Source organism: Elephantulus edwardii, unplaced genomic scaffold (assembly GCF_000299155.1).
Source record: "Elephantulus edwardii isolate Elephantulus edwardi_28Jun2011 unplaced genomic scaffold, EleEdw1.0 scaffold00141, whole genome shotgun sequence".
NCBI classification, from domain to species: domain Eukaryota; kingdom Metazoa; phylum Chordata; class Mammalia; order Macroscelidea; family Macroscelididae; genus Elephantulus; species Elephantulus edwardii.
The window spans coordinates 2,132,091-2,153,473 of record NW_006399891.1 but is presented as its reverse complement, the minus strand read 5'-3'; the positions used below and the strand labels follow the sequence as shown (position 1 = coordinate 2,153,473).

Genomic DNA, 21,383 nt, shown 5'->3' with positions numbered 1-21,383 from the left:
CTTGCTTGTACCTTGATTTTTATTCTACCCATCTATCCACTAGTCTCTGCCTGACTCTCTCACTCTTCCCATTCCTGTCAACTTTCCATGATTGTTTCTGTGTGGAAACCTTTCCTTAGTTTAGTTTTGTTTTTGTTTTTTTTACAGTCAGTCAATATCTGATCATCTCTTTTACACTGGACTCCCCTTCATCTATTCCAGTAGCATTTAGTATCTATGTATTCATTTTCTACCATTCCACGTCTTCCGTAATATAAAACTTATAGACAATTTTTGTCTTTTTGTTACTGAATTATTTCACTCGGCACAGTGTCCTCTAGACTCATTCATGTTGTGTAGTGATTAACAGGCTCTTCATTGTTTTTCAAGGCCATGTAATACTCAATTATGTGAATGTACCGGCGTTTCTCTGTCCATTCATTTGTTGATAGACACTTGATTATTCCCATCTCTTTGTTATTGTGAATGACGATGGAATAGACATGGGTGTGCATGCATCAGTTTGAATCACAGCTCTGGTTTCTTTAGGGTATAGTGTTCATAGTGGAATTGTTGTGTGCCGTTGAGTCAGAATCATCCCAAGGATGACCCTCCCTCAGGTTTTTAAAGGCAGTAAACTGCACAGGAGTTGGCTGCCTGTCTTTCTCCTATGGAACAGATGGTGGGTTTGAACTATATACCTTTTCATTGGCAGCACAGTTTCATAATCAATGAAACACAGATAGGCATTCCTCTGGTACACTCTGCTTTTGACTAAAATCCATCTAATGTTGGCTGTGATGTCCCTTGTGCCACAGCCTCTTCTAAACCCAGCTTGCACATCTGGTAGTTCCTAAGCTAGCAGCAGTTCTCTGCTAATGTGCTATTTCAGTCATTTTTGGATGATCTTCAGCAGAATCTTGCTTGCGTGTGATATTCATGATAATGTTCAATAATTTCCACACTCTGTTGGGTCACCTTTTTTATAATGGGAATAAATATGGATCTCTTCCAGTGAATTGGCCACATAATTATCCTCCAGATTTCTTGGCATAGTCTGGTGAGTGCATTCAAGCTAACATCTTTTTAACTGAAATATGTCAGCTGGTATTCCATCAATTCCTGAGGCCTTGGTTTTTGCCAGTTCTTTCAGAGAAACTTAAACTTCCTCTTTCATCACCATTGCCTCTTGATCATAGGTTGTTTCATTAGGCACTATAAATTCTAATGGTATATTATTTTAAAAAGAACTTGGAAATGTCATGTTTTCTTACAGAGTCATATAAGTGAAAATCCTGATGAAATTGAAGCTGTGAAAAGTTTATACCCTGCTTATAAGAACTATACCGAGGTGTATGATAAAAACAATCTTCTGACAAATAAGGTAAATTTTCTGTTATGACATAATTTATATAAAATTGATTTCTTTAAATCTTTAATCCTAGAAGTCATCTTCAGATTTTGTGAAGGATGCATGTTTGAATGAAAAGTCCAGGCTAATGTAATAAACAAGCAACAACAATGTAGAAACACACACTATATTCTTATATTTTCATCTCTTTAAAGAACTCTGTTGAAAGCAGGAGTTGTATCCACTTCCTAAACAACATGCCTCTGGAAACTATGAACTTTGATAAATGACGATAGTTGTAGAAAGGCATCAGGCATTTTGTCCACAGGGTCACTATGAGTTGTGCTCCACTCGAAGACAATCAACAACAAAGAAACCTAAAGGCTTTGCTGAAATTTGGGATAGATTTTGGTCTAAGAACATTTTAGTAGTATCTGTTACAATTTTTAAAAGCATTATTTCATTGTGTTTCCAGTGAAAACCTAATACATTAGAATTTCTATGTGCATTCCTTTGAATCAGCAGGAGCATTTCTAGAAATTTATTCTGCAAAAAGAATATGTATATTGTTCCTAAAATAAAATGAAATGAAATATTCCCTACTCATAGAGGCCTTCTCATATGGTTGCTATGAGTTGTCTACGACTCGTTGGCACTTAACAACAACAACAACATAGAGAGAGCTCTGTTGGCCTAGTGGATAGAAAGTTATGCTACCAAGCCAAAGGTGGATGATTTTAATCTGCGGCCCTTAGGCCTAGTTTTAATTGCTTTTGGTCAAAAATTCTTCTAAGTGGTATAGCACTGGCCTGACCATTTGCTGTACAGAGGTAACTTGTGGTTGCTGTGATGCTAAACATTGTGACACTAACATGTCAAATGTGATAATGGTTACCCGTGGTGGACAGTGTTTGGTGGAGCTCCCAGATTAAAACAGGCTTGGAAGCAGGAGTGGCATCCACTTCCAAAATAGCTTGCCTCCCCAAACTCTATGAACTTGGAAAAGTGAATTGTACAAGTGCTCAGGTCTTTCACAGGGTCACTATGAGTTGTCTATGACTCGATGACACTTAACAACAACAACATAGAGGATCTATAAGACATGGTAAAACTGTCCTATGGGATTTCCAGGCTTAGTGGTAAGGAGTTATGCTGCCAATCAAAGGGACACTTTAAATCCATCAACTACTCTGTGGGAGAAGAATGGGCAATTTCTTCCTTTGTGATTTAGTGCCTCTGAAAGCTTGCTGGAGGGTCGGTTAGGAGTCAGTTACAACCTGATGGTACATAACAACCACCATGTATCTTTTTTTTCTTTTTTTTTATTTTTATTAAATGTTATTAATTTTAATGAACATTTACAGTGATTCTGCATTTCCATTCATTGTTGCACTATTTTCTCTACCCCCCCCCCCAGTTCATTCCTCTTTTTTTCCCCTTTGAAAGTCTGTTTTAATTGTCCCATTGCCACAGTGCTTGTCAAAGCCAGATCTGATTAATCTCCTTTGTCAGTGTGTCCTTTGCCATTCCCTATCACTCCTCCCTGAGAGAGACTTCACCCTGATTCATAAGGAAAAGGGGACAGCATATTCTCTTAGCTACTTCCTGCTGAAAAGGGATGCTGTAGGTTTCAGGGTAAAGATCTTCTCTCACTACTCTAAAGGGCCCCTTTGGCAGTGGGAAACACATAGACTTCTATGGAGATTGATTTTGGAATTTAGATGCACTGTTATCAATTGTGCTTAGCCGTACATGTTCATATCCTTGAAGATGCATCATGGAACTGTTGCAGCCTAGAAGACACAAATTTAACTAACAAGTTAAAACTACATGAGTCAAAAATTAAAAGCAATAATATTCCAAGTAGAGGTTCTAACAGTGGCACAAATCAAGTTACAATAAAATCAAGTTAAAATAAAAGGCCTGTTGACTAGCACTTTGTCTACTATAGTATAAAGGTTAGGAACCACAAGATGTAGAGGCTCAACTACGTCATTTATTGTTCTTACGTCCTGGACCAAATTCCATCTACCACTGGGTTGTTTTACAGCTCGGAAGTCCACATGCAAGGCAGAGGTGAAGTAAGGAACTGCTTATGAGGTTTTCCGTCAATTACAACAACTAAGAAATAGTGAGAAGAGTTGGGACCTCAGAAGGCTTTTAGGAACAATAGTAGGCTCTTATGGCCAGGAGAAAATGAATATGCTTACCAGTAATGTTAATGCTCACCCACAGCTCTTCTGGGAGGATCTAAATCGTTGAAGCATCCTCATTTGTTTCCAGTTGGGAGCTGGGGCCTGTCAACCACGAGGATCTGATGAACCACCATGTATCTTAAAGAAGTATTCTGCTCTCTTTCTTCCACACAATGGCTGTTAGAAACAAAATATCACGACTTCAAACCTATTTTTTAAAAAAAAACTAGTGATATTTTAGTTTGTGGTTAGTGTTATGTACCTTCACGTCAGAACAAACCATAGCTGACTTTCCATGGGGTTTTCAGAAAGAGGAGCTTGCCCATCTTTCTTCCCTGGAGCAGCTGATGGATTTGAACTGTGTACCTTCACATTGGCGGTGCCGCTACTTACTATTCTGCCAAATGGCTTGCCTCACTTTGAAATCAACCTAAAGGCAACAACAGCATAATTTGGAATTTTATCCAACATTCACAAAAGATATACAGGATTACAAGAAGGAATACTTACACACTAGAGGTCAACATACATGTGTCTCTGTGCCTGTGTGTCTCTGTGCCTGTGTATCTCCTTAGAAAAATGCTCTATGAGACACATAGCAACTGGTTTCTGAGAGAGAAAGTTGGAAGGACAACTTTTTGGTTTTTTCCCATTCATTAATTGTTGCACATTTTCCTCCCTGTCCACCCCTCCTCTATAGTTCATTTTTCTCCTTGAAAAGAAAAAAAAATTATTTCATTGTTATACAATCCCCCTCCACCCCACCCTGCCTGAGTCTACTTTATTATGCAGCTCTTATTCTGGACTCTTGTCATGCAAATAATACCTAATCATATATTCCTTTTGTACAGTTGTCTCCCTTATCTGTTTCAATGCAGTGTATATTATTTATCCCCTCTTTTCTTAGTTTCTCCCCAACCCCCATGTAAGTCCTATTTTATAACAGTGGCATTATGCAGTATTTGTGAAGGACAACTTTTTGCTTTTATATTTTAGTATTTGAGATATTATTATTATTATTATTATTATTATTCCCACCAAGCTTTATTATTATTTTTAATGAGCATGTATCATTTTGATAATGAAGCAATTTAAGATAATTAAAATGAAAATGAATAGAGAAAGATACCTTATTACCACAGCACACCTTTTGGCCTTGGCCTCATAGTAAACACACAAACTCTAAGGAGAGTGTCAGTAGGACAGCAAATTAGTTTTCAGTGACTATGTGAATGGAAAATTTCTGACTTGAAAGGTTAATGCTCTGAATAAATCATGTAAATACTACATAATAATGTTCACTGTCCTTTGCATTTATTTCCATATGATTAATAAATTAACTTTCAGTTTGCGTGTTAATTATCATTGCAAGTAAATTGTGAATATTTTATTTAAAAAATAGTTCTGTGGTCAGTGAACCATGCCTCCCAAAGGAGAAAGTGGTTATTTCTTTTCTTTTTGTATTGTGATTTGGAAGAATGTTTACCCAATATACTGGCTTTTTATTTAGTCATTCATACACATTTGGTTCTATAAAATTAATTTCAATATCCGCAATGCAATTGTACTTTTCTCACTTCTGCCCTGTAATTCTTATTTCTGTTAACCCTTCTTTCCTACCCTTTCCTGCCTTTAGGGCTTTATTCTTGGGCAAGCTTCCCTTTTGACCTTCTGTGGGTGGTTATTCTAAGGAGTGAGTGCTTCTTTGATATGTGGTTCATCTTACAGGCCTGTCTGCATGTCTGACTGAAAGCTGAACCACCAGGTTGGTTTTGTTACAGGTTCAAAAGGTGACTGGGAGGCCTACTCTAAGGATTTCACATTTGTTGTTCCTGTTAGGTCCATCAAGTCAAGTACAACTCATACTGACCCTAGGAACAACAGACCTGAATCCTGTTCTGTCCTGTACCAACCTCACAATCTCTGGTTTACTTGATACTGTGTCGATCCATCCTCTCCTTGGCGGTCTTCCTCTCTTTCGCAAACCCTCTTCCTTTCTAAGCATGATGTCCCTCTCCAAGGAATAACTTTTCCTAACAACATGTCCAAAGTATCTGCGACGAAGCTTTAGCATCATTGCCTTCAAGGAGCACTCTGGCTGCATCTTCTCCAAGACACATCTGTTCTTTTGGCAGGCCATGAGGTATTCAGTACTGTTATTCAACACAACATCTCAAATGCATCCATTTTTCTCCAATTTTTGATGGAGGGCTTTCACTAGTCTCTATGACTCCAGTAAGCCTGAACTTAAGAAAGCTGCTTAGACACAGATTTTGTATTGAGAGAAAAGCAATCTTGAAAGAAATGAATATATTCTGTTAAGTCCATGAACATTACCAAGGCCCCCCCCCCCAAAAAAAATCAGACATGTTCAGTGCTTGCTTTCTAGGTCAGTTTTACCATCTGAATTAAACTCTATATATTCATTTTTATGAAAATGTTAACATAGGTAAGGTCAAGGTCATTTGGTTATATTTGTTAAGACCTGTATCAAAACATTTTGAGAAGTGAAAGGGTGTTCTGGATTTTTCACACCCCCCCCAAACTTTTGTTTTATAATAGAAACAATGCCGGTTTGCCAGCAGCTCACTATGTAGAATAAAAAAGAAAGTTAACTTGGCTGTTTTCTAAAGTGCAGATGATAGAATTGTAGCATTAGCAAGCTGGCTAATTAACCTGTACTACAGACTTTTTTCTTTTAAGACATAAAATGGTAGAGATTTTTTTAAAAAGTGAAGAGTTCTGAATTTGCTGAGACTTTGATAGTAAAGCATGTTTACAAGCCTCTTGTGAGCTGTGACCTGTAGAGAGTGATTTGATGCACACAGACGGTCCTCAGTGTTGTTACGGTGCTAGCCCCGTCACAGCGTCCATCTGTGCTGCTAATCCCTGGCCAGAAGTGAGCACTAACCTGGGTGCTTCTCTCCAGACAGTGATGGCGCACGGCTGCTATCTTTCTGGAGAAGAACTTGACGTGTTCAGTGAACGAGGAGCCTCCATCGCACATTGTCCTAATTCTAACTTATCGTAAGTAGTGGTCATTGGTGGATTCTGGAAATTTGGGTTGTGCACTAGCAAATAACTTTACTGTCTCAGTTGTTTCCTCCAGGATCTCTGTTCTGCAGTTTAAGTGAAATTGAAATGGAAGTAGATATACTGATGGGCTGTGGTAGAGAAGAGTTGCTGTTTTGTACTGCCGAGCCAGAACTGACTCATAGCTGAATCTTCAGCAGGTTTCCAGAGGCTGCAATCACAGTAATCAAATGGGAGGTTTTCAAAATCACATCTTTCTCCCGAGGAGCAGCTGGTGGATTCAAACCACGTGCCTTTGTGTTGGTAGAGCAACTCCTATCCACTCAGCCATCAGAGCTCTTTAAAAAGTGCAGCTTATCAGAGTTTACCTTTGCAGGACACCATGTCTCCTAAATTTCCAAATTTGAGCAACACAAGACAGTAGGAGATATAACAGAAAGGGTTCAAAATCAAAAGCATTCAGAATTCACAGCTGAAGACCAAGTGCTGTACATTCCAGCCAGTGAGGATACTGACTTCTCCTTCGGGTACAGTGCCACTCGAAACCGGGGTCCTGCACCCATGTCACGCTGCTGGATCTGTTCACACCAGTTCACAAAGGAGGGCAGAAGGAACACTGCCCTGTTGTAATTCCCAGAATACAAAGACTTACTGCTAACACTTAATCCTTATAAAGAGTTATAGATGTATTAAGGGAATCAGATGAAAGTTCTGGTTTGCGTCTTCAGAAAATCTCCATAGCTATAGAAATTTTGCATCTAATTTAGGGTTGATTCATGGACCCCATGATGCTGATCCACAGATGCTAATTTCCATACTTCCAATCTGTGCTCTAGCGTTTGGTTAGAGAAAACATCTATAATTTCCAGTGTTGGTAGATCAATCATGAAATAAATCAAAAGGTTTATTGGCATCGTCTCAATTTTAGTGTTTCACATTTTTTGTTGTTGCAAAAATGTGAGCGGTGAATATATGGACATGCAAGAAGTTTATCTGGGATACCAGGAAGCACATTTGAGGGCTGACAAGGGAAAGGAAAGAGTGAAACTGCAAGTAAGTCACCACTGCCGACCTTCTGAAAAACTCTCTGAGCAATATACAAAACAAACCTCAAAGTTACCCTGCCCAGGGCTGGAAACAGACAGGCCAGTTATGCCCAAACACTCATCAGTCATTGGAGGAAGGCTGGGGTTGAAGGCACTCATTTCTTTCAGCAATTTCCCAACCTTCCCAAAGAAAGGACAGAGCTGGTCCTAGCAGCCAGAGAGCCCCAGTCAAAGGACTGAAGGTACTGCAGGCTGGAAATCTAGGGACTTTATAAATGGAAAAGCATATGTCAATGGCAGTATGGGAAAGACCTTGGCAATGTATTTTTTTTAACAATATTTTCCAAGTCTCCAGAAACACTGCCATTTCAGATACAAAGGTTTCAGACATATGACAAGGAGTCTTGCTGGACTACAGCTTAGTGACCATAATTAGGGTCTAGTTACCAAGAACTGGAAGGATTTAATGTCCCTTTAGTGAAATGCACATCTTCTAAATTATAACAGGACCCAGCTTTGCAACTTGACTCTCAAGAGATGGATTGACAGCATGAATGTAGCAGAGGGCTCTCTTGTGGCAGAGATGATGAGGATGGCACAGGATCTGGGCAGAGTTGCAGTGAGTCATACTCGAGAGCACGACACCTAACAACAACCACAGTCAGATAGTGTGACAAATCACTTCAAGGAGAGCGAGATAGCAATACTTTATAACTGCTTCTTCTTAACATGTGGGGGGCCAAGTGGTAAAGAATTGAGCTGCTAATACAAAGATATGTGATTTGAATTCATCAGCTGCTCCCCAGGAGAAAGATGGGCACTTTCCTCCTGGGTGATTGGAGGGTCAGCTGTGAGTTGGTTCTCGTTGGCACACAACAACAACATCACACAGGGAGAAGGGTTGTCAAGGGGAAGGGAATGAGCCATCATCACCTCCCATATGATTGACAGCTTCAGAAACCAATGGACGGTCAGCTCTGACCATAATTACCTTGACAGTAATGAGTTTGAGGTTTGTGTATATATGAACACACACAAATGATTAATAAGGGTTTTCCACTAATTTCAAGGTTTAATTGCTCTATTTTTCCCCCCCTTACTCATGATTCATGGCTTTTCTTCTGCCTCTTGCTACTCTCTGCCCACTGAGAGGTTCAAATAGGATGCCGCCAAAGTATCCATCGTATTTGCCGTTCTTTTTTAACTAGAGGACTTGACTTAAATGGCACAATTTGACTAACGTGTTTATGTTGGCATTAGAGCTGACGAGATGGGAAACACAGTGTCAGTGACGCGGGCTCTGTGCCTGGAACTACGTGGCTTTCTTTCTTCTGACATCTCCTCTTTTTCCAGGCTGTGCAGTGGCTTTTTAAATGTGGTGGAGGTGCAGAAACACAACGTGAAGATAGGACTGGGCACAGGTTAGTAGTTCACCATGTAGAGCTTTAGCAATGGGGTCAAGTAAGTGTGTGACTTCCTAATGTGATTAATTTGGGGGTAAAATTATTTTGTGTTAAAGGAAATCAGCTTTGTTATTCATTGCAATACCCTGAGATAATAAAATAACTTGATGAAGTTGGAAACAGTAATGTAACATTTGTCAAAGGAGAAACTTGGATGAACAAAACGGACTGGAGGAGACTTTTTTGTTCGATATTTTTGTTGTTTTTCATTAGTTTGTTTATTTATTGCCATAATTATTCTTTTTTATATTTTTATTGATATTTTAATGAAAGTTTATAAGGAACTTGGATTTCCATTCATTCATTGTTGCACATTTTCCTCCCTGCCCTTCATCACCCAAAGTTCGCTTTTTTTAAAAATAGTTCTTTCATTGCTATACAGCCCTGCCCTCACTGGCCATGTTACTACGCAGCTCTTATTTTGGACTCTTGTCATGTCATTAATAACTAATCATGTATTCCTTTTATACAGTTCTCTTCCTCGTCTGTTTCAATGTCATGTACATTATCGTCCTCTCTTTTTTTAGTTTCCCCCAACCCTCATGTCAGTCCTCTTTTATAACAGTGACATTATGCAGTATTTGTCCTTTTGTGACTGAGGTATTTCACTCAGCATAATGTCCTCCAGGGTCTCCCAGTTCTATAATGTTTCATGAGTTTCTTGTTTTTCAGTGCTGCATAATATTTCATTGTGTGACTATACCACAGTTTCTCTATCCATTCATTTCTTGATGGGCACTTGGGTTATTTCCAAATCTTTGCTATTGTGAACAATACAGCAATAAACATGGGTGTACATATTTGATATTTTTTAAATAATTATTTTTCATTATTGAAAATGTCTTCCCTCCTTCCCATTCCCCACCCTACCCTTTAATGCATCACTTGTTTCAGATTGTTGCCATACAATAATGCCTAATATATAATCCCTTACATAATGCCTAATCATATATTCCTTTTGGACAGTTCTTCCCATCATCTGTTCTATTGCAGTGTTGATTATCTATCCACTCTTCCCATTCTCTTCCTACTCCCCCTTGTCTATCCTATTTTATAGCAGCAGTGTTATGCAGTGTTTGTCCTTTTGTGACTAAGATATATCACTAAGCATAATGTATTCCAGTTTCCTCCATTTTTTGTCATTTTTTTATAAGTTAATTGTTTTTCAGTGTTGCATAATATTTATTGTGTGAATGTACCATAGTTTTTCTATCCATTCATGTATTGATGGACAGTTGGGTTACTCCCATCTCTTTGCTCTTGTGAATAACGCAGCAATAAACATGGCTGTGCATTAGAGGAGTTTCTGGGCAGTGCAAGTGGCCCAGCAGTTTGAACCCTACCCAGAAGGACCACAGAAGAAAGGCCTGGTGCTTCTTTGAACAATTGCCCATTATGTCACTGTTCTACACTGACATACATGGAACACTGTTCTACACTGACATACATGAGTCTGAGTCCAGATGATGGCAGCAGGTTTTGTTTTCTAACCTGAAAGCCATATACCCATTTGCTTTCCAGATATTGGTCTGTAAAAGATGTTGTTGTTATGTGCCATTGTGGCTCATAGTGACCATATGCACAATAGCTCTGAACTCCACTGTATCCTGAGCCAATCTTTCTGACATACCTGCTCCCATTACCCCAGTTACTGTGTCAGTCCAGCTTATCCAGGGTTTTCCTTTCTGTGTTGACCCTCCATCCTTCCAAGCAACATGCCCAGAGTATGTGAGGGGGAGCCTCACCACCCTTGCCTCCAAAGAGCAACCTGGTTTCATCCTCTCCAGAACAGATCTGTTTGTTCTTTTGAATGTCCATGATATGTTCAGTACTCTTCTCCAGCACCATCACACAAAGGTATCAATTCTTCTATTCTTAGTCATCGTCCAACTCTGATGCATAGCAAGTAACTGCAAAGACCATAGCCTGGATCAGGCACAGTTTAGTCTCTAGACTGACATCGTTGTTTTTCAGCACTCTGGAGAGATCCTGACAGCAGATTTTCCTAATGCAATTTGTCTTTTGATTTCCTGACTGCTGATACCAAGGTTGTTGATTCTGGAACTAAGCAAACTGAAATTATTAACTTCCCCTTAAAATACTTCAAAGTTAGTTTTTAAAAGTCCTTGATTTGTCTACCCACCTTTCGTTTTGTCCCTCTGCTTACATTTCCATGGTTAGCAGCTGCATGTTTTTTTCTTTTTCAAGAGCAGTGTGAACACAAACCTTGCCTCCAAAGAAAATTAAAATTATGTGACCTTGCCCCAGAAAGCACAAATTCAATCTGTGCCAACTTTGAAAAGTCTGTTGAGAACATGCTTTGCTTTTAAGTGGTGTTTAGTAAAATGAGACTCCTTGATTTCCACATCCAGGCAGTCTGCATGTTTACCGGGCTGAAGGACAGGGAGGGTGGCCGATGAAGTAGTGATGCCTCCTTCTTTTCACAGTGCATTTTTAGTGTTTCTTCCTGGGTGTGTGCAATGCTGCTTACTTCAGATGTGTGAGTCAGCCCCAAATGCCTACGCATCCGCTGTGAACCTGCCTTTATTGCTTGGGGTGGGGGGGGACTGAAAGAAAAATTAACAACAACAAAATTAAAGAATCATGGATGCAGGGGCACAAAGACTCAGGCTCACAAAGAAGCCTTTCATCCTTTCAGTAGCTGAAGTCTGTCCCAGTGATATTTTTCATACCAAATAGTTAGTCATTAAGATACACAATAATAAATGATGTCCAATCATATCTACAATTTATTAATATTTTGACTTGTTTTTCCAACTTTTAAGTATTTTAAAAAATTTCCAAGGTTTAGTATTTTTAAAGAAGTACACAAAAGTGATCTTTCCAATTTTATATCAACCTGAGGAATTCTTAAAAAGTTTTAATGTAAAAAAAAAAAGTTTTAGTGTAGGGAGCTCTGGTGGCCCTAGTGGCAAGAAGCTGCATTGCAGTCCCAGAGGTGCGTGGTTCAAATCCACCAAATGCTCTGCTGGAGAAGGAGGGGCAATCTCTTCCTTTACCAGTCAGAACCGATTTGACAGTACACACACACACACACACACACACACACACACACTAATAATAATAATAATAATAATAATAATAATAATAATTTAATCCTTTGTGCATTTAAAATAAGTTTTAATGTAATCCGTGAATTCTTGAGGTTGTGTGAATCGTTGACTACAGGAACAAGTACAGTGTAACAAGGGGCTTGAGCATATTGGGGATGGAGAGGATGATGCAAGACAGTGAAACGTTCAGATATGTTCTTCATGGGATTGCTATGAGTTGCAGGTGACAACACAGCATCTAATAACAACATTGATTCAGTTGGGGAGGAGCCCTGGTAGTGCAGTGATTAAATGCTTGGCTGCTACTTGAAATGTCAATGGTTTGAGCCTATGAGCTGTTCTGAGTGAGAAATATAAGGCAGACGCCCTTATAAAAAAAGAACTTTTGAAGCACGGCATATGAGGCTGCTCTGCTTTGCCCTACAACGTCACTGTGCATCAGAATTCACTCAATTTGCCTTTTTTTTAATGTTAAGGCAAGGAATTAGTTTCTCTGTCTTAAAGGAACGCTTTAAAGTAAAGGGGGTGGGGGGGGAATGTCAGTGATGGATTTCTTACCTTCCATGTGAAATGCTTAAGTTTACTTTTTCTCTGATGCACACCCAACCATTATTGGAGGATTGTATGTTGTTATGATGCTGAAGTGGCAATACTGACAGATACAATGGGAAGAACCTCGGGTGATCTAGGAAGCATCAACAAAAGGCAGAGAGCATACACAGAGTCACTGTACCAAAAAGAACCAGTCAACACTGAAATATTTCAGGAAGTAGCATATGATAAAGAGCCCATCGTGATGAAGGGAAAAGTTCAAGCTTTACTGAAGGCATTGGCAAAAAAATACGGCGCCAGGAATCTGTGGGATACCAACTGACATGTTTCAACTAACAGATGCAGCCCTGCACGTGCTCACCAGTTTATGCCAGCAAATTTGGAGGACGGCTGCCTGGAAGAGATCCATGTTTGTTTTTGTTCCAAAGAAAGATGATACAACATAATGTGGAACTTATGTAACAATAACACCATCACATGAAGGCAAAATATTGCTGAGGATCATCCAAAACCAGCTAGAACAGTACACAGAGAACTGCCAGAATTCAGCCTGGGTTTAGAGGAGGCCATGGTCCCAGAGATATGATGGATGTTGGCTGAAAGCAGAAAATACCAGAAGAATATCTTATCTGTGTTTTATTGATTATGCAAGGGCATTGGATTGTGTGGATCATAACAAACTACAGCTAATATTGAAAAGAATGGGAATACTAGAACACTTAGTTGTTATGTGACGTCAAGTTGCTTGTGACTCATAGAGACCCTATGTTCAAAAGCCCTGAAACCTGCTCTATCCTGTGCCAAATTTACTGTCTCTGACACACCTATCTATGCTCATTACCCTGTCACTGTATCAATCCATCTCATCGAGGAGCTCCCTCTCTTTTCCCATACCTTCGTCCTTCTAAGCATGATTTCCTTCTCCAAGGACCAATCCCTCCTTGTAACATGCCCAAAGTATGTCAGACAAAGCCTCAGAACCCTTTGATTGTGTAAATCATTAAGAACCCTGCACCTAATATTGAGGAGAATGGAAATACTAGAACACTTAATTATACAAAACCTATACCTAGACCAAGAAGCTGTTGTATGAATAGGGCAAGGGAAAATGGCATGGTTTCAAATTAAGAAAGGTGTTCATTGGGGATGTATCCTTTCTCCATACCTATTCGCATGCTGAGCAAATAATTTGAGAAGCTGAACTCTTAGGAAGAAAAATGTGGCATCAAGATAGTAGGAAGATTCATTAACAGCCTGCATTATGCAAATGACATAATCTTGCTTGCTGAAAATGAGGAGAACTTGAAACATTTGATGCAGAATATCAAAGAATTCAGTCTTCAATACAGATTATATCTCAATAACAAGACAACAAAAATTTTCACTAGTGGGCTAATAGGCAGCATCATGATTGTTGTTGTGTTCTGTCCATCAAGTCACTTGTGACTCATAGCGACCCTATCTATGTATAATAGCCCTGAAGTCTGCTCTATCCTGTGCCAACCTTATCATCTCTGACACATCTCCTCTCATTACCCCAGTCACTAAATCAATCCATTACATTGAGGGTCTTTCTCTGTTGTGCTGTCCCTCCACCCTTCCAAGCATGATGTCCCTCTCCAAGGACTGGTCCCTCCTTGCAACATTCCCAAAGTATGTCAGACAAAGCTTCAGAATCCTTGCCTCCAAGGAGCAGCCTGGTCTCACCCTCTCTAGGACAGACCTGTTTGTTCTTCTAGCAGTCCATGGTATATTCAATACTCTTCTCCAGCATCACAGCTCAAAGGCATATATTCTCCTTCTATCATCCTTAGTCATTGTCCAGCCTTCTGACACATAGCAAGTGATTGCCAAGATTGTGGCCTAGAACAAGCATGCCTTAATCTCCAGGCTGACATCATTGTTCTTCAGTACTCTGGAGAGGTCCTTGACAGCAGACTTTTCCACTGCAATTTGTCTTTTCATTTCCTGGCTGCTGGTAACAAGAGTGCTGATTGTGGAGCCAAGCAAACTAAAGCAGTTAACAATCTAAGTCTCTTCAGCATTTATCAAGTATCACCAAGTGGCCTAGTGGTGAGAATCTGTATTTTCTTGTGTTGAACTTTAATCCATACAGAAGGTTGCAGTTCTTGACTTTCTGTAGCAAGTGCATCAGGTCCTCCTCAGTTTCAGCAAGCAAGGGTTGTGTTTGTTATCTGCATAATGCAGATTGTTGATGACTTTTCTCCAATCCTGATGCCACACTCTTCCACATAGAGCCCACAGCTCCCCAGAAGATCTGTTCTGCATATTGATTGAAAAGGTATGGAGTTAAGATACATCCTTGACGCACACCCTTCCAGATTTTGAACCATGCAGTGTTTCTTTGCTTTGTTGTGAAGACTGCCTCCTGGTCCAAGTATAGGTTTAGCATAAGCACAATCACATGTTCTGGAATTCCCATTCTTCTCAGAGTCAGCCACAGTTTGTTGTGTTCCACACAGTCAAATGCTTTTGCATAGTCAATGAAACACAGGTAGACATTCCTCTTGTACTCTCAGCTTTCAGCCAAGATCCATCTAACATTAGCTCTAATATCCCTAGTATCACAACCTCTTCTAAATACAGCCTGCACATCTAGCAGTTCTCTGTTGATGTGCTGTTGCAGTCATTTTTGGATAATTTTCAGCAGAATCTTGCTTGCATGTAATATCAACGATATTGTTTGATAATTCTACACTCTGTCGAGTCACCTTTCTTTGTAATGGGAACAAATATAGATCTCTTCCAGTCAGTTGGCCATGTGGTTGTCCTTAAAATTTTTTGACACAAGTTGATGAGTGCATCCAGGGCAGCATCTGTTTGTTGAAGCATCATGACAGATAGATAAAAGATTAATATTGTCACCGATTTAATCTTACGGGATCTATAATCAATACCCTTGATGCCAGCAGTCAGTAGATCAGGAGATGTATAACATTGAGAAAGTCTATTGTAAGAGATTTCTCCAAATTACTGAAGAAAAATGATGTCAGTTTAAAGACTAAGATGCACTTAATTCAAACCATGTTTTTTCCAGTCACCTCCTACGCATTTGAGAGCTGGATGCATCAAGATAGCAATGCCTTTGAGTTGTATTATTGGGAAAGAATATGAAATATTTTATGACCTGCCAAAAGAACAAAGAGTTATGTCTTGGAGAAAGTGCAACGAGAGTGCTCCTTGGAGTCAAGAATGAAGAAGTCTCTTCTCACATATTTTGGGCATGTTGTTAGAAGATGCCATTCCTTGGAGATAGACATCATGCTTGGTAAGGCGGAGGGTCAGCCTAGGAGAAGATGACCCTCAGTGAGATGGGCTGGTATAGTAACTGTAGCAATGGACCCAAGTGTGTTGGGAATGAAAAGGATGGTGCAGGATAGGACAGGGATCAGATATGTTGATAGGATTGCTATGAGTCCTGTGTGACTCAGTGGGACCTAACAACACCACCACATGATGGTGAACAAGTTTTTGTCGAGCTTCCAGGCTGACAGACTAGGAAGAAGGGCCTATCTACTTCCAAAAATCAACCAGTGAGAGACTTATGGACAGTGTGATCTGAAACCAGTCATACAGTTGACATAGAACCAAACAGTACTTTGTTCTGTTGTGCATGCAATCAATCACCATTTGACTAAAGCTAAGAACAACTCAATCAATACTCTTGGCACCAGCAGTCAGGAAATCAAAAGTCGAATTGCACTGGGAAAGTCTGCTGTCAGGGACCTCTCCAGAGTGCTCCGGAACAGTGACACCAATCTGAAGACTAAGGTATGTCTGATCCAGGCCATCGTCTTCACAATTACATGATATGCTTCAGAGAGCTGGACAATGACTAAGGATGACAAAGGAAGAATCAGATTCCTTTGGGTTGTGGTGCCCAAGAAGAGTCTTGAACATACCATGGGCCACCAGGAGAACAAATCAGTCTGTCTTGGAGAGGATGAAACCAAGTCTCTCCTTAGAGGCAAGAATTTTGAAGCTTTGTCTCACATACTTTGGGCATGAAGCCAGGAGGGGCCAGTCCTTAGAGAAAGATATGCTTGGAAGGGTGGAGGGACAGTGCAGGAGAGGAAGACTCCAGATGAGATGAATTGATATGATAACTGGGGTGATGGAATTAGGTGTGTTGGAGTCAGTGAGACTGGCTCAGTTTAGGGCAGAGTTCAGAGCTATTGTACATAGGGTCACTATGAGTTGCAGAGGACTCAAGGGTGCATAACAATAACAACAAAAACAACTATACTGTAGTTAATGTAAACTCAAGTTATTGAGTCAGAACTGACCCATAACTTACCTTCAGTGAGTTTTCCTAGCAAATCACATGTAAAGAGATTACCCATCCTTCACCTTTGGAGCAGCTAGTGGATTTGAACTGTATACCTTTGAGATTACAGCACAGCTTCTTATCACTAGGCCATCAGAGCTCCCTAAACTTAAGTAGAGGTTCCAAAACTTTTTGTAGAACTGGCTAATCCTCTCATAATAGTGGTCTTGTTAAACGAAAGTTTAATTTTTTAAAGGCCATACAAGTTTATCTAAGGACATTCAAGATAATTGAACATAATAAAATTCAACTGCAACTTAGAATTACTACTTAATAGGCTAATGCTTTTGATCTTTGCAATATATATAGGCACTAACAATTATAAATGTCTGTCTAGGAATGACAGAAGAATCTTTTGTAATAGAAAGTCTATTTCATTAGTTATTCATGTAATTTTCTTCTAATAAAGCATGATAACTTACTTGACATATTTGTACAAACTCATTTAAAGACTTCAATGATATTCTCATCAAAAATAGTATTTCAATTTAATTCTTTTGAGAGACCAACCAACATAAAAAACTATTAACATCATCATTACTCATATATTACACTAATTTTTCAGACTATAAAAGTTCATTCTAAAAGTGCTTCCTGAAAAATTACCATAAAGAGGTTTTACTTTTTAATTTCTATAAGTTCTTGTCTAAAGTAGAATAAAGTTAGGACAAGTTTTTGGTATATATAACAATGAGATTATTTTAAGTCACATATTATGCTATCTCAATTATCTTGATAAGTATTCAGTTTTATTTGAACAATTTCCATGAAAAATCTACTAGGGAATATTCAGAGTGAAGCACTTATTCTCTTAATGTTATTTGACCATTTTGGAAATACAGTGTGTTGATCTGTGACCCTTAAAAGTCTGTTGAAACCAGTATGAAATGATAACTTAAAAAAAAAAAAGTCTAAAAGAAAAATGTCGAGAACTTCAGAATGCAACCTTACTTAGAATATAAAGTTCATTCATATGGATGTGAAGGGAGCTCGCGTGGCCTAGTGGGTGAAGAGTTGCTCTGCCAACCCAAAGGCAAGTAGTTTCAATCTATGAGCTGCTCTGCAAGAGAAAGGTGGGCAGTCTTCTCCAATACAATTAACTGCTTCTATAAACCTACAGGAGAGTCAGCTATGGTTCAGTAAGAACCTTGAGATGCAATCATTCTGAAGCAAAGAAAACTATAAATCCAGTGTCCTGACAAGAGACATAAAAGGAGAGACACACGGTGACCAGTAAAGATTGCGCCATGACTGGAGTAACACCACCACAAATCAAGGACCACCAGGAGCCACCAGAAGCTGGAAGAGGCCACGAGAGGCTGTCCTCTAGAGCTTTTGGGTAGCATGTAGTCCTGCTGACCCCTTCATATTTGATTAGTCTCGAGAATTGTGGAGAAAACCCTTTTTACTTGTTTTAGGCTCTCAAGCTTGTTGTCATTTGTTGCCAAAGTCCTGGGAAACCAATGTAAGTATAGGTTGGCAACTAATTGCTGGTTTTTAATTCCTTCAAATGTTGGGCTGTGGCTAATCTCAGTTTAGGGATAATATATTTTCTGTAAGTATATCAAAGATTATCAGACACTGACAATAACGCTCAGTCACCCCTGTATATTTTATATTCTGCTTATCCTCATAATGCTACTGTTCTTGGCTTTGTTTACGGTAGATGTTGCCGGTGGTTATTCATCTTCCATGCTTGATGCAATCAGAAGAGCCGTGATGATGTCCAATATCCTTTTCATTAGCAAGGTAAATGAGAAAAGCCTCACCCTGAAAGAAGTGTTCAGACTCGCCACTCTCGGAGGAAGCCAAGGTAATGATACTTCCTTGCCCTGTCATCCCTCAGCTCCAACCAGGCCATTGGGCTGTGGACACCGGATGTGCGCATGCGCAGTGATAGCCGCGTGTGCCCTGTAGTCCAATTGCATCTCAGATATCCAAAATATAGCAAGTCAGGTCCCTGTTCAGGCAGGCAGCGGAGGCATCATTCTTTCAGTGAGTTCGCTGTTGCTCACAGAAGGCAGAATAAACGTTTATTACACAATCATGACATTAATCATTTCAGTGGTCACATGTAAAGTTCTTGAAAATAAATCTTTCCACTGAGTCAAGAAAATCTGCTTGTGCATAAAACACCTTCACAGAGTCAACATTTGCCCCAAAAGGCAGTCAAACTGCATTTCCTGAAATGCATTCAATTTACTTAACAGTTTGCCACAGTCTGCATTTGGATTGTTTGCCAGGTTACTGAAAGCAATGGCCCAAGTGTTTTAAATGATCATTGTCCTTGTCTGAACGCTTCAGGGTCTAAGATAAATGACTCAGTTAGTTTGTATTACCAAAATCACCTAGATCTTATCAAATATATTGGACTTACTTAAGACACAACAATTTTATGTTGCATATAGTCACAAGAAAGTTCTGATTGCCATGCTTCTTTGTCAAGGGCAACAATGAAATCAGAAGGAAAAGTCCCTGTGATTAGCTCTGTTAAACTCATTCCCACCCCACATAATTAATAGAAGTCACCCCACATACTTAATAGCAGTCACATAACTGCTTTTAACATTTCAGATTATTTTGGCACTTCTGCCTTGCTATGAGCGTCTTTTTGTTAAAAATAAAAATTTAAAAATAACACACTTCCCCCTGGGAATAAAAGTTATTGTTGTTGTACCATCGAGTCGGAACCAGCCCATAGCTCACCCTCCAATAAATTTTCAAAGGTAATTTAATAGCATGGAAGGAGATTGTCCATCTTTCTCCAGAGCAGGACTGGTGGACTTGAACTGCATGCCTTACCATCAGGCCAGCAGCACTCCAGAGAATAAAAGAGTAGCCCTTTAAATAATGTTCAGTGAATAAGTAGGATCTCTAAGCGTGTGCTCCATACAGATGTCTGGATAGTCATGCACAGAAGTGTAATCTCAGGTTTGCATTGCAGGAATATGTAATGCAGTGTTTTTCACATCTGTAATCTGATAGTGATATATTAAAACAAACTACTTATATAAAATCTCAATAAACAAAACTGCACTCTAATTGATCTTCCTTTGAACTATGCTTCTGCTTGTTACCTGCACACACACACCTTATTCAGTGCAGAGGCTCTAAGGATCTCTGAACCCAATACCCTTATTGACCAGATAGCAAAGCATCCTATTTTCTGAAGCTACATCATAAAAATAAGAGATATTTTTACCTGATGTACAATATCCAGAACATGAATTCTAGCTATGAGATGGAGACGGTCAATTGTTGTTGACCTCAGGTCCATTTCAGAAAGTCATTCTTCTCTGGGGATCAGAAAATCTTTAACATTACAGAGAAATCGGGCCACTTTAAAAACTGCTCTCTGGATTTGGGAAATGTTTTCACTTTGAACCATGAGAGAATTTTTTTCTATGCAAAAGATTTGAACTAAGGAATTTGTGAGGGATATGCATGCATTGGTGACTGTGCAGAAGGATAATTGTTTTTAATTTGTTCGAGATTCATCTCACAAACAGGAAAATAGATCTTGTTAGCTATTACATAGACTAAAAAAAAGAACAAGAAAAGGTAGTTGGAGTATTGGGAAAGTTGTGTTATTTATTATGTGCTGTTGAATCCAATAAGACATATAGTGACCCTATGAACAACAGACTGACTCCTGTCCAATTATGTGTCAAACCAACTTGTTGAGAGTCTTCTCTTTTCTTGACCCTTCACTGTTCCAAGAATGATGTGCCTTTCCAAGGAAGAGCCCCTCTTAACAACATGTCCAAATTATGAGATGAGACTTCATCAAGGACCATTCTGGCATAATCTCCAAAACACCTCTATCTGGTTTTTTGCTAGTCCATGGAATAGTCAGTACTTCTCTTCAACACCAAAACTCAAAGGCATTTATTCTTCTTCTGTCATCCTTATTCATTATCCAACATCCAAATGCATAGCAAGTAATAGAAAAGACCAAGGCATGTATCCAGCATACCTTAGTCTTTAAACAGACATCATTGCTCCTCAAAAATTTGGAGAGATCCCTTGACAGCTGACTTTCTCATTGCAACATGCCTTTTGATTTTTGACTGCTGATGCCAGGAGTGTTGACTGTGGATCCCAGTTAGACAGAAGAGTTGACAACATTGATGTTTTTTTCCATCTTAATGCTGCTTACTAGCCTAGTGGTAAGGAATTTTGTCTACTTGATATTGAGTTGTAATCCATATTGAAGGCTGTAGTCCTTGATCTTCTTTTTTTTTTTATGGAAAAGTAAAAGAAAAGATTCTTTCATTGTTTTACAAACCCTCCCCCAGGTCCCCTCCACCATGTAGCCCTCGCTCTAGTCTCCTGTGATGAC

At 39.3% G+C, this 21,383-nt stretch overlaps 1 protein-coding gene across 1 annotated transcript in view; it reads left to right on the top strand.

The window, feature by feature from the left end:
* The window catches only part of GDA (guanine deaminase), a 108,829-nt gene that overhangs the window by 82,979 nt on the left and 4,467 nt on the right, over window positions 1–21,383 (top strand). The window contains exons 8-11 of the mRNA XM_006894384.1: window positions 1,256–1,363; window positions 6,455–6,552; window positions 8,958–9,025; window positions 18,708–18,854. Coding sequence (XP_006894446.1) covers window positions 1,256–1,363; window positions 6,455–6,552; window positions 8,958–9,025; window positions 18,708–18,854 — 421 coding nt within the window. The remainder of the gene's footprint in view (window positions 1–1,255; window positions 1,364–6,454; window positions 6,553–8,957; window positions 9,026–18,707; window positions 18,855–21,383) is intronic.